This window comes from Oryctolagus cuniculus, chromosome 14 (assembly GCF_964237555.1).
Source record: "Oryctolagus cuniculus chromosome 14, mOryCun1.1, whole genome shotgun sequence".
Lineage (NCBI taxonomy): Eukaryota > Metazoa > Chordata > Mammalia > Lagomorpha > Leporidae > Oryctolagus > Oryctolagus cuniculus.
The window spans coordinates 31,697,881-31,715,573 of NC_091445.1; the positions used below are offsets into that span (position 1 = coordinate 31,697,881).

The 17,693-nt window shown below is 39.6% G+C and overlaps 1 protein-coding gene across 26 annotated transcripts in view; it reads left to right on the forward strand.

The window, feature by feature from the left end:
- FER (FER tyrosine kinase) overlaps positions 1-17,693 on the forward strand; it is a 475,696-nt gene that overhangs the window by 323,386 nt on the left and 134,617 nt on the right. For all 26 annotated transcript variants that reach the window (XR_011381954.1, XR_011381952.1, XR_011381953.1 and 23 more), the window contains 2 exons: positions 5,795-5,910; positions 15,905-15,999. Coding sequence is in view for 23 of the 26 variants with exons in the window: in XM_051853925.2 (XP_051709885.1) it covers positions 5,795-5,910; positions 15,905-15,999 (211 nt within the window). In the remaining 3 variants the exon portion in view is untranslated. The remainder of the gene's footprint in view (positions 1-5,794; positions 5,911-15,904; positions 16,000-17,693) is intronic.

Here is a 17,693-nt window from a genome sequence, read left to right on the forward strand (position 1 = left end):
GGCCCTTGAGTTCCTGCTCTCAGAATAGAGGCTAGGATGGAGATGTTAACTATAGGAACAGTCCCAGTATTTTTGATTCAGAATATTGGCCATGGCTTTTCCTTTGTGTCACTCCCTTAATTTAATGAGGTACTCTACAGAGGAACTTCAAGATAAAGAACAGCTAGAGAACCTGGTAAAGGCAAGGGACTCAGCTTGAGAGAGAGAGAAATATTTTCTATCTGCTGTTTGCTTCCAAAATGCTTATAATAGCCAATGCTGAGTTAGGCCAAAGCCAGGAGCCAGGAACTCTATCCTGGTCTCCCATGTGAATGACAGGGTATGAATTGCCTCTTGGTAGAAGTAGAGGCAGTACTCAAATCCCATGTGGCAGCTTGACCTGCTGTGTCAATGCCTACAGCATGTTTTAATATAAATATTCGGTTGGCCAGCGCCGTGGCTCACTTGGCTAATCCTCCACCTGCGGCGCTGCCACCCCAGGTTCTAGTCCCAGTCGGGGTGCTGGTTTGTCCCAATTGCTCCTCTTCCAGTCCAGCTCTCTGCTGTGGCCCAGGAAGGCAGTGGAGGATGGGCCAAGCACTTGGGCCCTGTACCTGCATAGAAGATCAGGAGGAAGCACCTGGCTCCTGGCTTCAGATCAGCACAGTGTACTGGCTGTAGTGGCCATTTGGGGGGTGAACCAACTGAAGGAAGATCTTTCTCTCTGTCTCTCTCTCTCACTGTCTAACTCTGCCTGGCAAAAAAAAAAAAAAATATATATATATATATAAAATAAAAAATAAAAAATATATAAATATTCAGTTTGAAACTAGCTTGTTTGTTGGTGGTCAGAGAGGGCAACTATGTTTAACAAAAGTCTCTTTTCTTCTAATCTAGTTGAAAATTCAGAACCATATGCCATATTTAAGTATATATGTTTAACAGTAGTGACAGACATTTGATAATCAAATGGACTATTCATAAATTTTTTAAATTGTTTTATCTATGGTTGAGTTCCAGTGACTAAACATTAATTTGTCAATAATTTAATTAGGGGTATTTCCCTTTGAAAGTTTGAATTGAGGTTAGCTTCATGCTGTGATGTGCAAAATGCTATAAAATCCAGATATTTAGAGAAAGCTGTCATACTTAATTTCAGAGTGACAAGTACTAGACCTAACACTCAGCATGTTACCAAACCTGCAATCAGGTACTCCTTGCAAGAGAAGTCAGTGACTTCAGAGAAGTATTTGGGGAAATGAATAGGAGAAAGTTTAGTTAGGATGCTAGCAACTGGGAGGTGACAGGCCAGTGCTGTAACATCCAACATCTCCAAAGGGGAATGTGGATCAGTAGCTAATGACTACAGTCATGCATGAGATATGCAGAGGAAGAGATATCACAGATATTCCATTACTACCCAGACCTTGTGACCTGGGCATTCCAGTCCTTCTCTTGTGACCAGGATACCAATGCAAACAAAATCATCAAGCAAAGAGGGGATGGAGGGTGCTGGGTCAAATTTGACATATTGTTAACCTGTGTTATAAGTATTCTAGGTAAAAAATAAGTGCATAGTCATTAACTTTTTATTCAAATACATTTTATTCAAATACATTAACTTTAATTCAAATACATTTTATTCAAATGTAAACTTGATGTATTATCTACTGTTGCCTGTTTTTTTTTTATTTCTGATATATGTTGAGAAAGTAAATTCCTTCTGAACTAATCTGCATTGCAAGATTCTTATCACTTATTATTTTAATCCAAGTAGAAGGATCAAATTGCAGTTGGAAAGCAGATTTTTTTATTAGCTGGTAATACTCATTAAGTAGACTCTAAAGAACCTCAAGCTAAAAGCATTAGTTGCTCTGTTTATCTACTCTCAGATGCTTTCCTCATTCTTAAGGAAATATTTCTTCTTTCCATTGCTCTAGGTCAATAAACCAGTAGTAGTGATTGGGACAAATTATTTTGCATAAAACATAATTAATTAATAATAATAATAATTAATAATATTAATTAATATTTCTTGGAGAAATAAAGAGAATATGTTTGAGGAGGATAGAATTTTTGGTACTAGGGAAAAACTGTTTTCAGTTAAAGAAAAAGATTAATTATTTTTAGGTTTAGTTTACTCTGAAAAGTATGACTCATTGAAAGGAATTTAGCTCCTCAGTAAGGCTGTTTGGAAGAACAATCATTTAAATAAGTATTTTACTCATCCAATGTTTGGCAAATGCCTACTATGTGTTAGGTACTCTTTTAGGAACTTAGAACATATCACTAAACAAGTAAACAAAAATCCTTTGCCTTATACAGCTTATATCTCACCCCCCAGGGGAAGACAAACAACAGTCAACATTACAAATAGTATAATTTTATCATGTTAGAGGGTGTGAAGTCCTATGAAAAGTGTACAGAGGTTGTGAGTGCTATTAGTTGACATTGCAATTTTTAATAATAAATTAAGTTAAATAAGCTTTATCAAAATGGTTATTTTGAATAAAGACTTGGAGATGAGAGATTTAGCCATGTGAACATCTGAGAAAGAGAGTTCTAAGGAGAAGGAATAGCCACTTCTGATCCAGCTCCCTGCTAATGGCCTGGGAAAGGCAGTAAAAGATGGCCCAAGTTCTTGGGCTCTTGCTACCCACATCAGAGACCTGGAAGAAGCTCCTTGCTCCTGGATTCAGCCTGGCCCATCCCTGGCTGTTGCAGCCATCTTGAGAGTGAACCAGTGGATGGAAGATCCACATACCCCACCCCCAACTCTGGCTTTCAAGTAATTAAATATCTTTTAAAAAAATTGAGGAAGGGCTGGCACTGTGGCGCAGTAGGTTAATCCTCTGCCTGCAGGCCAGCATCCCATATGGGTGCCAGGTCTAATCCCGGCTGCTCCTCTTCCAATCCAGCTCTCTGCTGTGGCCTGGGAAAGCAGTAGAAGATGGCCCAAGTCCTTGGGCCCCTGCACCCATATGCGAGACCCCAAAGAAACTCCTGGCTCCTGGCTTCGGATCGGTGTAGCTCTGGCTGTTGCAGTCATTTGGGGAGCGAATCAGTGGATGGAAGACCTTTCTCTCTGTCTCTACCTCTTACTGCCTGTAACCTCTACCTCTCAAATAAAAAATCTTTAAAAAAATTTGGGGAGAAAGAGATGAGAATTGCTTGCACAACTTCCTTGAGTTAAGAAGGAATGAGGTTTAGATCACAATGAAGGATTGACTTTAATAGAAAGAAACACCATAGCTCACTTTTATCACAGCAGGGAAGATTGGTAGGTGGATAAATGTAGGACTGAGTCTCCAAAATCTCTCTAGATTGCTTCAGCTTTTTTCAATGAAGTTAGCAGCAAGTTTGTCGGGTGGGAGACTTAAAAGTTTGTGAGGGTGGGAGACTTAAAAACAGAGTAGAAGAGAACAAGTCATTAGAAGAATGGGAATTTGAATGGTTTAGTGAAATTTAAAGGTTATATTCATGAATTAAATTTAAATAAGTCAACATGGTTATGATTTTTCTGCAGCTATATTTAGCTTTACTGATGTAGAGTAAGCAGGGTTTGGGATTTCATCTGGATTGTGGATTTGCCAAGGGAGTTCTACAAATTGAGAGAGGAGCAAAGAAATTGAGAGTATATGGTAGGGCAGTTGTAACTATTGATCATAGATTTTAAAGCAGACATGGAAGAACAGAATATTGAGGCCATGATGTACAGTAGAAATGATAGGATCTAGAGATTGGAGGTTCCTATAGGGTCAAAGAATTTTTGAAGTCCATACAAGAGAAAGTAAGAAAGTTATCAGGAATTTCACAAAGTTTGTAGAAAATAGAATTTAAAATTGAGTTTTTTGGTGTAAATTTTTTTTTGAAATCTGTGCATATGTAGAGGTCTTCAAAAAGCTCTTGAAAATGTGTATTTATAGCTTTTGTCTGTATTCCCACTAAAATAGGGTGTGAGGATTGTTTTTGACCTCTTTGGATGGGGAAGGGATGAGCTGACATAACATACTCTTTTTTTCAGTTTGGAGATTCCCCCTTGACCACCATTGATAGAATTGAAGTCCTTTGGGTAGTGATTGTTGAATGGATGTTTAAAATTTTCAAATGCCCAGTATGCACCAAGTCCTTTTATATAAAGCAGAAACCACTGAAAATATACAAATGGGTGATAGGTATTCAGGAATGAGAGGCATCATTTTGGGAATATCAAGAAAGTCATTATGAAGGAGAGGACCTAGGAAGTGGGCTTAAAGATTAGGTAGCATTTTCTCTTATTGGAGGGGAGAGGTTCCATAAAAGAGTGCATAGAAAAGGAATGGCACATATTTTGGGATTATTGAGTTTAGAACACAGTTAGGGACTATATAATGTGGAGTTGGACAGAGGCCATGAAAGTAATGTAGCAGAATCAAAGTTTACTGTAGGCAGGATTAACCTGAAAGTGCTGTTAGGTGGACTGGAGGGAAGTGACTGAGGAGGAAATGAATTTAGGTGAGAAATTTGAGATCCCAGATCAGTGCAGCATTTTGAGATGCAAGAAGGGAGACAAAAAGTATTGGGGAGGTAGGATCTGAATGTTCATAGGGAGGTTGATGGTCCTAGTAACTGAAAAATTAATCATCCAGGAAGACTCTATTGATGAGTGAAATAATTAGTTTTAGACAAACCGAAATCAGGGCAGTGGAGTCATTCAAGTAAGTAGTCATGTATATTAATACTATGCTCTCTTCGTCCTATCTGTGACACAATAACTAACCTGACAATTATGGGGTAAATAACAGATGTGAAGTTCAGCTTTCCTTTTTTCTAATTTATGTTAACTGTTTACCATGTTGAGAATTCAAAATAGATTTATTTGCATGAAATTATTTATTATATATTTAAGAGTTGAGTATTAGATTGAATAGTGAAAAATGAAAGATTTCTGCTATTAGAGCTATTTTAAAATATTTAATAATAATTTTAAATTGTTTATTAATAACCAATTACCAGTTCATAGCTACATTAATACAAGACCTCTAAAACTCAATAAGAGACCCAGTTACTTCTTGCTCAATTATAATAGAAGTTTACTACAATGTATTGTTTGTATATTGTGTCTACAACGATGTAAAAAGTACACCTGCATCCATAGATTGATGGGAATTCTCAAATATGGCTGCTGTGCTAGTGTGTCAGCCTTTTTGATCCTCTGTAATGTTTTGCCTCATATTTATAAGAGAAAAATGATTTTAAAGTTCTTTTCCTTCTTAAATAAATATACTGTGAGTAAAGCATTTTTTATGAAAATAGATCCCCATCATTGAGCAAGGTTAGGAGTTCATGTTTAATAAAAATCTGTTCATTATGAGAGACGTTGATGTTGGGTAAGTACCTCATCCTGCCCGGTGCTTCAGACACTGACAGCCTAGGTGTAGCAGAGGCTGCTGAAAGCCCCTCTATGCCCTGACTCTGCCACCCTTCTCCTTCTCTCACTCTTCTCCAACTGATTTGTAATTGTCTGGATCAGTATGAGCAGATACCCCTCAGGATCTTTATTTTTAAACCCTAGTGGATAATTTTTAATCTAATAAAACATAGAGTTTAAGGGATATAGGGAAGCAGGTGGAATGAAACGTATAGCAACAGTTTGGGTTTTCTTGTTATCTTATTTTCCCTTTCAATTTTAACCCCATTTCTTTTCTTTTCCAGTTCTCCTGTAGGCTTAAGAGCCCCCACTTGGTTGGTGTGTTGGGCAGTCGATGGGTTCGTAAGAATATGACCAAAAATTCATTACTGCCATACACCTCAAAGAGTGCCTTTGTACTTTCAGGGAAATTTCGGTGAAGTCTATAAGGGCACCCTGAAGGATAAAACTGCTGTTGCTGTCAAAACATGTAAAGAAGACCTTCCTCAGGAACTGAAAATAAAATTTTTACAAGAAGCAAAGTGAGTACTGTAAAGTAATACAATATGTATTTATAATTCATTATCATGTATTTATTATTCATTATGATATATTTATAATTCATCACAATGCAAGTGTGAAGAAAACTTGTGATTTGCTGAAGTAGAAGTAAGCACTTTCAGAACCCTCATTAGTAAGCCCTTTTACAACATGGAAACAAAAGTTTCTGCTGTTAAGGTAGACTGCAGTCAGTTAGACAATCAAAGAACCAACAGTCCTAAACAGTAGTTAGTGTTCATTAATAAATATTACAATGTTTTTATCACATGTATTTAAAACTATATTTATATGGGATTGGCCTTGAGGCTTAGCGGGTAAAGCCACCGCCTTCAACGCCAGCATCACAGATGGGCACCAGTTCATGTCCTACATGCTCCACTTCCAGTCCAGCTCCCTGCTAATGGCCTGACAAAAGTAGTGAAAGGTGACCCAGGTGTTTGGGTCCCTGCTACCCTCATGAGAGACCTGGAAGAAGCTTCTGGCTCCTGGCTTTGGCCTGGTTCAGAGTTGGCCATTGCAGCCATCTGGGGAATGAAGCAGTGGATAAAGATCTCTCTCCCTCCCCATCTCTGTAACTCTGACTTTCAAATAAATGAATAAATCTTTAAAACAAAAAACAAAACAAAAAAAATAAACCTGTGAGGGCTGGCACTATAGCATAGCAGGTAAAAAGTCATCGCCTGGCATCCCATATGAGCACCAGTTCAAGTCTCGGCTGTTCTACTTTCAAACCAGCTCCCTGCTAATGGGCCTGGGAAAACAGCAGAAAGTGGCCTAAGTCCTTGGGCCCCTGTATCCACATGGGAAATCCAGAAGAAACTCCAGGCTCCTGGCTTTGGGTTGACTCAGCTCCAGCTATTGCGGCCATTTGGAGAGTGACCAGCAAATGGAAGACCTCTCTCTCTGCCTCTGCCTTTCTGTAACTCTGCTTTTCAAATAAATAAATATAATCTTAAAAAAAACCCTATATGTATATATACAGTGTTATTTTCTTTATAATAAGATATTATTGTATATATATAACAATTTTGCAAGGTTACTTCAAAACGTTTAAGGAAAATAGATTTAAAAATAAATTTATTTTGGTGCAAAAGTTTTTGAAATCCATGCATATGAATATACATTTAGATATAGGATTACACCTCTCCTATCCTCCTTGGATATTATCACTTTGGTTCGCTTTTCCCAACTGTTAGCTTCTATTATGAGAATGTCAGATTTCTTCTTCAGCATAGAGTCTGGCATTTGCTCCAACATTTGCATATTCTTCCTTTTCTAATTGATCTTCTGAGATGATTTTCTTCTCTTTTTGCTATTATTAGCTAAAGTTTAATGTTCCACCTTGCTGTCCCTACATTGCAGATAGTTAAAACCATATTGTTAGCGGTAAAATTGAGTATATACAAAAAACAAAAGACAAAGGGAATGGTACCTTGGACAGTATAAGCTGATGGACATGTGTGGAAGGTGGATGGATTGATGGGTGCATTGATGGATGGATGTGAGAGGAGGAACATACGTGGATCCGTAGATTTCATGTTATCAAGAGAAAGCACTAATGGAGAACAGAGAAGATGGCAACAAGAGAATTAGTCACATGCCACAGAGCATCTTAATGTACATTTCTCCATTCATCATCTAAAAACGTATATTGATGGCAGTGGATTCATGTAGTCAGGTACATTGATTGAATGGGTTTTTTTTAAAGATTTATTTTTATTTTTATTTATTTGCAAGGCAGATTTACAGAGAGAGAAGGAGAGAGAGATACAGAGGCCTTCCATCTGCTGGTTCACTCCCTAAGTGACTGCAACACCCGCAGCTGAGCCAATATGAAGCCAGGAGCCAGGATATTCTTCTGGGTCTCCCACATGGGTACAGGGACCTAAGCACTTGGGCTGTCTCCACTGCTTTCCACAGGCACATTAGCAGGGAGCTGAATTAGAAGTGGACTGGCACACATGGGATGCCAGAACTGCAGGCAATGGCTTAACTTGCTACACCACAATGCCAGCCCCTTTTAAATTTTATCTATAAAAGAAAGTTGTAAGTCTTCAGAATAAATTCTCATGATAAGTAAAAGCCATGCTATCAAAACTGAAATTATAGTTGCATTATTTTATTCATAGGTGGTTTAGGTAAAAGGCTGTTTCTAACATGATTTTCAAAAATACTTAAATTTCTTGGTTACTATGTGATTGCTTAATTGTAAAGAGTTTAATTTTCTTTTTAGACATTTAATGTTATTTAAGTTCATACAGGCTGTGTTGTGCCATTTCACTGTAAAGCACTTTCAGACTTTCAGGCTAAGAAATGACATTTTAGATTAAAGTCAAACATTTTTAAAACTTTCTTTTTAAATACTAGTAAAAGTTATAAGCTCACTCACAGACTACTTCCCTTAGCTCTAGAATTCTTCCTAGTCTATCTTCTCATTTATAAATCACTTTATTTTTCTAAAATGTTGTCCTTAGATCTATCCTTAGTTTAGCTGTACATGTATAAAACATATAAATTTTCTCTTAAGTTGTTTTTGTGTTGTCTTAGTAAAGAATACTGCCATGTTTAAATGTGAGTGGATTTATAACCTTATCAATAGGACAATAAGGTATAACATTTAGTAAATAATCCAGGGAGACAGACCTCCGCAGCAGTCTGGCCTAATGTTAGCTCATCTTTGGGATCCTATAAATGAGTCTATTGTTGCTCCTCCGCACGTGGAGGAGCTGCACTGGACCGGACGCTTGTTGTTCCCTTTTTTTACAAGTCTTTTCTATAGTAAAGTAAGAATGAGCAAACAGCCAACTCCCAAAGCAAGAATGAGCAGAGAGAAATAAGAACGAAGCAACGAACTTCCCCGCAAACTCTCCAACGCACTCTCCAACCAACCCACCCCACCGTGCCCTCTCTCGTCTCTCTTCTCCTTTATAGTCCTCTCCACCAATCCGTGCTCCACTTGTCCACCTGTCGAGCTTGCGGTTCTCTTCTACTGAGAAGATGAATCGGCTCCTGTGGCTTCTAGTAGCCAAGATGAATCAGCTGTGTAAAAGCTGGTTACTCCTTATCAGCGCCATATTATGGGAGGCGGGCTTCGCCTTCCTCAGGAGACGGATTCTGCCTCCCACAGATCCCCCTTCTTTTTATTTTTTAAGGCGTGGATACGTGCCTGTCCGGTGCGCCCCGCGGCGCACACTTTGCTCACCCGCCATCAAGGATACAGGAAGCATGTCCTGTCCTCTGTTTTAGGCTGCCCGAGTTGTCCGCAGGTGCTTACCCGTCTTTTGACTATCGATTCAACATGCTCATCACCTGTTTGATGACAACCTCTGACTGCCATTGTCGTTGAAGCAGCTTCAACATTACACATTCGCAGCCTGTATGAAGTTCGGTGTCATCTTCATGCTATTGACTGTCTTGTTTATCATGGTACTTCAGGGTTCGTTGAAAATGTCCCATATTCCAAGGATCCCAGGGATTGGTTATTCATTGTTTCCTTCCTCAAATGGATTTTTTTCTTCTAGCTCCTCCGCTGGTAGGTTCACCAAGCGAATTCTCTCGGGGGTCCATATTGGTTGTGCTGCACCCTGCGGAAAAAAAACAAACGGCGCCTCGTACCCTTCTGAGTAAAGGGAACGGGCCTTTCCATTGGTTATCCTGTAAATCCTTCCACATTACCCACTGTATTGATTCCTTATCAGCTGATTGAGCATGCATTTCTGCAGGTGTTTTGCCGTTCTTCTTGTTCAAAAAATTAATTGTATAAAGAGCTAAGGCCAAAGCATCCTTATTGGATGCGGCCATTTCCCCTATTCCCCCTTTTTGTTTAATTTAAATTTTTTAAATGTAAGTGAGTGCGTTCTACCACAGCTTGCCCCTGTGGATTATATGGAATACCAGTAATATGGGAGATTTCAAATTCTTTAAAAAATGCAGCAAAACGAGCTGATGTATATGCTGGGCCGTTATCCATTTTGATCACATGAGGAACTCCCCAGGCTGCAAAAGCCTGCAAGCAGTGTTGGATTACTTGTTGTACTCCTTTATTCATAGCTGTGGCCATAACTACACCTGAATATTTATCTACAGTGACATGAACACAGCTTTGTCGCCCAAAAGAAGGAATATGTGTAACGTCCATCTGCCAGATATGTCCTCGTTTAAGGCCACGGGGATTGGCTCCTGCAGGAATCTTTGGAACTATGGCAACAATGCACTTTTCGCAGGACCTAATAATACCTTCTGCTTGCTTGCGGGGAATATTAAATTTAAAACTTAAAGTGTGGGTGTTAACATGCCATTTAGAGTGATATTCTTTAGCTTGTTCCAAAGCGGTGCATGCAAGCAAGAATCTTGAATGATGATCGGCCATCATGTTACCTTGAGTAAGTGCGCTGGGTAAATTGGAATGTGCTCTTATGTGGCCTATGTAAATAGCATGCTCTCTGATTTAATAACCCCTGAATTTCACTTAAGAATAGACTGAGGAGGATTTAAGAATAAGGCACGGTGTAGCGAGCATCTGAACTGCATTCACCACATATGCGCTATCAGACAAAATATTCATGGGTGTGCTTTCTCTGCGTAATACTGTCGCGATAATGGCTAATTCTGCATGTTGTGGAGAAGGGGATGCTGTTAAAACAAAATATCATTGATTGTCAAGTATAGCTGCTCCTGTTCCACCTTTAGCTCCATCCGTAAATACGGTAACTGCCCCTTGAATTGGATCCCTTCGCACCTTCTGCACCCGTTTTATTGAAACCTGTGTGCAGAAGTTAACAAATGGATGGCCAATCTCTTTGTAAAATGAGAACTATGTATGCCCACTGCCAGCATTCCCTTGTAAAGGCTTCTACTGCCTCTTGAGCAAAGGGAACTACACATCGCTTTGGAGTCTTCTCTGCAATTTCTGTCGCCTTTTTTATTGCTGTTAATATCAAATCAGCCACCGCAATGCCTTGGGTGTATAGTACACGCGGTGCATGTGAATGTGGGTATACGAACAGCAAGGGTCCTCCTTGCCAAATGACTGCGAAGGGATACAGCTGTTCCGTAAAAATTAATATTTCTAGGGCTTGTTGTAAATCACATCTTTCCATCTGCATTGCTTTAATTTGTTTTTCGATTTTCTGTAACGTCAAGCGGGCTTCTTTTGTCAATCTACGAGGGGAATCAAGCTGGGCATCTTCCTCTAAAATATTAAATAATGGCATCATATCTTTGGTGGTTAATTTACAATAGGGCCTCAACCAATTTAAATTGCCACATAATTTTTGGAAATCATTAAGGGTCTGCAACCCATCTATTGCAATTTCAAATTCTAATGGAGTCACCTTTTCAGAAGTTACTTTAAGCCCTAAGTACTGTACTACTTCCCCTTTTGGTATCTTCTCTGGCGCTACTTGTAACCCAACTTTTTCCAAATATAATAGCAGCAGCTTATATGCTTCCATAAGGTGACTTTCACTTTTAGCCGTTATTAACAGGTCATCCATGTAATGTAAAATTTGTACTCTGGGCACTGTTGTCGAACCGGCTCCACTGCCTGATCAACATATAGCTGGCATATGGCAGGACTGTTAGTCATTCCTTGGGGAAGCACTTTCCATTCATATCTTTTGTCGGGACCTTGATGATTAATGGAAGGTACGGTGAAAGCAAATCTCTGAGTGTCTTGTTCATGTAAAGGTATGCTAAAAAAGCAGTCCTTCAGATCGAGTACTATTAATGGCCAATGCTTTGGGATCATAGTAGGAACCGGAAGTCTGGGTTGTAATGCCCTCATGGGTTGCATCTGCTGATTAACAGCCCGTAAATCATGCAACAACCAGTATTTCCGATTTTTTTCTTTATCACGAATATTGGCATATTCCATGGGGAGGTTGATGGTTGCAAATGGCCTGCCTCTAATTGTTGTAACACTATATCATTTACCGCAGCCAGCTTTTCCTGGTAAGGGGCCACTGTGGTATCCACTTTGACTTGTTGTCCAGCCATGACAATGGCAGCGGCTGCATCTCAGTGGCCCCCACGAAAAACCCATGTCCTGTCTTTTAAAGTCGTCTTTGGGCTGGGCTAGGTCCCTTCTGCCTTCTCCTCTGGAGCCTAATCCTCTCTCCTGATACCCCTTTTTATACATAATACGCCGTCCTGGGGAACTCTCTAACTGGTCCTCATTGGTTAATGTCAGTCCCATTTGTTCCAAAATGTCTCTTTCCCCATAATGTGATGGGGAGTGCACTAACATAAGGTTGCACATTTCCTTTGTTCCCTTCTTGATCCTCCCAACAAAGCACCTGAGCACTCCTTGATGGTGTCATGGCCGTACCTAGGCCTACTAAAGTATTATCTCCTGGCTGAAGGGGCCATGACTTCGGCTAATCATTTTCCGAAATTATACTTACATCTGTGCCCGTATCTAGCAGGCCTGAATTGACTTTCCTCTAATGGTTAAAGGTCCACAGGGGTCGATCTGCTAAAGACATGGATAAGGCTGCAAATTTCTCCCCTTGGGGTCCACGAACATCCTGTGCTCCAGTCATAATCAGCATCTGAGCCACTGGTTCTTCTGGCTTAATTTGTACAATGCCCTTTGTGGATTGTAGCAACACCTTTAACTTATCAAAGGGTAATTGGACAACCCCGGTAATGACCATTAGACCTCTTAAAGCATTTGTTGCCTTTCCTATAATTATTCCAAGTCCCTTCTGCCCGGCCAAAATTGTTTCTGCTATCACCTCTATGGCTTGTGCTCCCATTTGAGGTGTTAGTACCGAATACCCGGTGGCTCGTAACTCTGAGCAGTAAATACTTGGTTTCTGTATTGTTGGGACCGTGGCACCCACCAATTGTTTTGGCCCCGGGGTGCAGGGGCACACATTCCGTTTTTTGATTGTTGTCCATATACACCTGGTCTTTTTATGGGACCCAGCTCATTTGGCACCCTCAGGGGATTGCCTGCCCTATGCATTTTAGAGTAACATTCACTGACCCAATGGTTCCCTCTTCTACAGCGTGGGCAAAGGCCTGGTCTTCTCGAGTTCTCCATGCCCTGCTGGTCTTGGGCTAGAAATTTCACCCTACATTCCATCATTAAATGTCCTTCTCTACCACATTTAAAACATTTGCATCCCTTCATATCTCGTCTAAATTGTCGGGTCATTGCTACTGCAGCATGTGATCCAGAAGGCACATCATCCATGACATCCCTACAGATTTTCAAAAAGGTAGGGATGTCCTTATGCTGCCATGGTCTAAGAGCTTCACGACATGTTTTATTTGCCTGTTCATAGCCAATCTTCTGACTAAGGGCATAGCTTCCTCCACAGTTTCAAAAATATTTCCTGCTGCTTCCATTAATCTGTTCACGAAGTCAGTGTAAGGTTCGGTAGAGCCCTGCACTATCTTAGTCAAGCTGTGTCTTATCTCACCTTTTCTGGGTACCACCTTCCAGGCTCTTCTTGCTATCTTACTTGTAAAAGGACAGCTGTTGGTAGTCGGGCCTGATCACTGGGATTGGCAAATTGCCCTTCTCCATTTAACATTTCCTCATCCCATGTTTGATTCCCTGCTCTATAGTTCTGCTTTGAATATTCCCGAGCAAATTCTCTATAAGCAGCTAACCATAAGAGGAAGTCACCCCCGCCTAACACCACCTTTACTAAGTTCCTCCAATCCTCAGGTATCAGGCCTTGCTGTCCTATGTTATCAAGGATTGCCTGTGTGAAACTTGCATGGGGACCATACAGTTGTACTGATTGTTTCAATTCTTTAAGTAATTTGTGATCAAGAGGCGTCCAACCCCTATTTCCTTGCTGATCTTGAATTACAGGGAACACCTGGCCTGGTTCCTGGTATTGCTCCCAAGCAGTTTTTTTATAAACAGCTCCCCTTTGCTTGCTTTTGGTTCTTGGCCTTTCTATCTCTTCCTGCATTCCTACTCCCTCCATCGCTCCTTCTTCCTCCTCCCACTCTTCTTCAATCTGGTAAAAAAAAAAAAAAGGGCTTTTCTTTACAGGAGGAAACTTTGGCAGTACTAATGGGCGATACCGGGGTGGCGATTCATCCTTTATGGTTGAATTTGCCAGCCTTGTAGGGCCAGGATATATTCTTGGCATCTCTCTCGAGGGTGAGGTTCCCTCTTCAGCTTCCTCCCCCCCCCACTCCCCGTAAGCTTCCTGGCTTTCTAAGTCCTTCTTTGATTTTTTTCTCACTTGTTCGTTACAATAGCTGCTCGCCTGGCTGCCCTGCCATAGTTCTTTCTGCAACTCACTCCCCTCATTAAGCAATAATTCGATCCCTTCCATGGGGTCCTGAAGCGTTTGATCAATGAGTTGCCACAGCCTTAGCACTTCTATCGATTCCCCAGCTGCGTGCAATTGCCATCCCACCTGTCTCCACTGCTGTAGAAATCAGGGGGAAGTCTCTGAGACTGCTCTTACGAATGCGCGAAATTTCCCCCTCCTCGTTTCCCTCGCTTAGAAGAAAAGCTGCGAGGAGGTGGGGAGCAGGGAGAGAGAGAGAGGAACCACATTCAGCCCATAACGGATGATCTTTAGGGAGAAATAGAGGATGGTGCCCAGTATGAGGAAGAAGACGTAGCCAGTGGGCAAGGAGTAGCCAAAGAACTCCACTGTCTGTACCGTCCGTGACATGTTGGAACGGCGGGTGTAGTGGAAGACCGAGTCTCCCGGGCGTCCCCAGTAAATGCCTCTTTCCTAGCTTCTATTTTTCTTCCCTCGTGGTTTTTTGCCTGGGTTCTTGCTAGCTTCTCCCCGGCACTTTCCATCCAGCTTTTTTCCTAGGCTCTCCTTATTCTCTCTCCAGTATTTTCCAGCTTCTTCCCCCCATCTGGATCCGAGTCACGGCACCATTTGCTGGTCCTCCGCACGTGGAGGAGCCGCACTGGACCGGACGCTTCTTGTTCCCTTTTTTTACAAGTCTTTTCTATAGTAAAGTAAGAAAGAGTAGAAATAAGAATGAAGCAGCGAACTCTCCAACGCACTCTCCAACCAACCCACCCCACCGTGCCCTCTCTCTTCTCCTTTATAGTCCTCTCCACCAATCCCTGCTCCGCTTGTCCATGTGTCGAGCATGCCCTTCTCTTCTACTGAGAGGATGAATCGGCTCTTGTGGCTTCTAGTAGTCAAGATGAATCAGCTGTGTAAAAGCTGGTTACTCCTTATCAGCGCCATATTATGGGAGGTGGGCTTCGCCTTCCTCAGGAGACGGATTCTGCCTCCCACAGTCTATTCTACTTTTATAATCTTCTCATGAAGTTCTGCTTTATCCAAACTATATATGCTTTGCTTCAGCTTAAGTCTATGTTGAAATCCTGTTATGTAATTATTTTTTAGCTTTTTGCAAGGCTTGTGTATTTTTTCTACTTTAAAATTGATCATAACCATCAAGAAACTATTGGGAAATCTAATGGAATGATTACCAGTAGCATTTAGCAGTATGAGGTGATTTCTCGTTACGTGTTTTAAAATCGAGTATGCACATAAAAAACAAAATACTACTCTAGCAGCTCACAGTTTTTGGCCCACTAATAGTTTCCAGTCATATTTTTGTAGTGGTGGATAAAACTAGATAATTTGAAAGGGAATTCTACATGTTTTGAACAGACTAAGCTCTTATTTAGCATAGTTCTTAAAGTTTCAGAGTAGATCTCTCTGTCTCTCTCTCTCACTGTCTAACTCTGCCTGTCTAAAAAAAAAAGAAAGTTTCAGAGTAGATGATCTTTAAGTGAATATTTCAGTGACTTAAATGAGAATCAATTCATTTTCACTATGTCATATTACGAATATTTATCAATACTTGTTTGAATTTATCTCATTTATCATAATTTGGGTTACACTGAAATTTCATTAATTTATTTTAATTCAACTGCATTCTAGCCATATATGCCATTCATGATCATACATTAATTTATTATTCAGATCATAACTATTCTTGAAATTTTCTCTCATCTAGAATTCTCAAGCAATATGATCATCCCAATATTGTCAAGCTTATAGGAGTCTGCACACAAAGACAGCCTGTCTACATCATTATGGAACTGGTTCCAGGTAATGTGATTTGAGAGGCTTGCTTGATGACATTTTAATATTCTGTTTTATTACTTTTATATGTTCAATCTTTTTGATTTCTCCTTGTAAAGTTTCCAAGGATTTTGTTTAACATTTTCCTGATAACAAAAAGCTTGTATATACACTCAATATTTTTATAGGCTATAATACTTTGCTGTTTTCTGGAAAATGTCAGCCAATATTTTTTTGAGAGATTTATTATTAGAATGTAGCCGCACATGGAATTCAATTATGTTTATGTGCAAGAATCTGTTTAAAAAAAAAAGTCTACTTAATTTGACTTTAGAACAGTGATAGTACTGAGTTCATTGTGTATCATTTTTCATCGTATATCTTTTTCGATGGTTATGTGAAGGTACTTCAAGAAAGTTGTGGAAAAATGAACTTAGAAGGTAAGTATATTTTATTACAAAGATTTTTAAATCCATGCATAATTCTTCAATAATATACTTTCCATGAACTTTTTGAAAGGAGACATTATGAAAATGTGTAGTTCGACAAAAACTATGCATAAATTTCAAAGTTTTTTGCATGAGGATAAATTTATATTTAATTCCATTTTAAATAAGTTTGTAAAAGGACCCTCATTTAGTAATGTTATGGTGCTTTGAGTTGCTTGTGATCTATGAACTTCATATGTGAACAAACGCAAAGATAATCTGTCCAGGAATTTGTCCGGATACTTCTTTCTGAACTGTTACAACATGTTTTTAACTTTGTTGTTGTTGTTGCTGTTGTCTACCTTCCTGTTGCAGAAAATGCAATCAGAAGTGAAATTTGACTTGATAAGTTTTACAAATATATTTAATAGCTGATGGTGATTTGCTTTACCTCTAACAATTGATTGTTTTAAAAGAAGAAATGTAAAGAAATGTGAAATATTTTTACTTCAATTAAAATATATTAGATATTTGGAAATTTATATTCATTAAATAAAAGTTAAAAAAAAAGAAGTGAACCAAAAAAAAAATATATATATATTAGATAAGCCTAACATAGATTTCCCATTACGTACTATCTGCATAATTCTTCCACTATATAGGATTATTGATCATGTTTTATCATACCATTTTGCTTGTTATTGGAATACTCTTAATATTACCATAAACTGCACGATATCTAGATCATATCTTCATCCTTTTGAAGGTAGGATCGTATATGTTAGGTAAATTGTGTGTTTGAGAGGTTGGCACCATTTATGATCATTATCATAAAGTAGATTTCAGTATAGTAAATAAAAGATAAAAGGGGTTCAGTCCAAAAATTTAAAACCAACTATATCTTTATAATTGCAATTAAACTAGAATGTATAAATATTATAAATACATATTAACTTTTACATAAGTGCAAATGAAGTCGTTGGTTAATAAGGAATACCACTGAGAAACTGAGATTTGGGGAGTGGGGCAGATTTGATAAGGAAAAATGATTTTCATCTTACTGTGGGTCGCTCCCATGGGAGACCAGGATAAGCACCTGGCTCCTGGCTCCTGCCATCGGATCAGCGCGGTGCGCCGGCCGCAGCACTCTGGCCGCGGTGGCCATTGGAGGGTGAACCAACGGCAAAGGAAGACCTTTCTCTCTGTCTCTCTCTCTCACTGTCCACTCTGCCTGTCAAAAAATAAAAAATTAAAAAAAAAAAAAGAAATTGCAAAGTCTAAGTCAAATAAAGC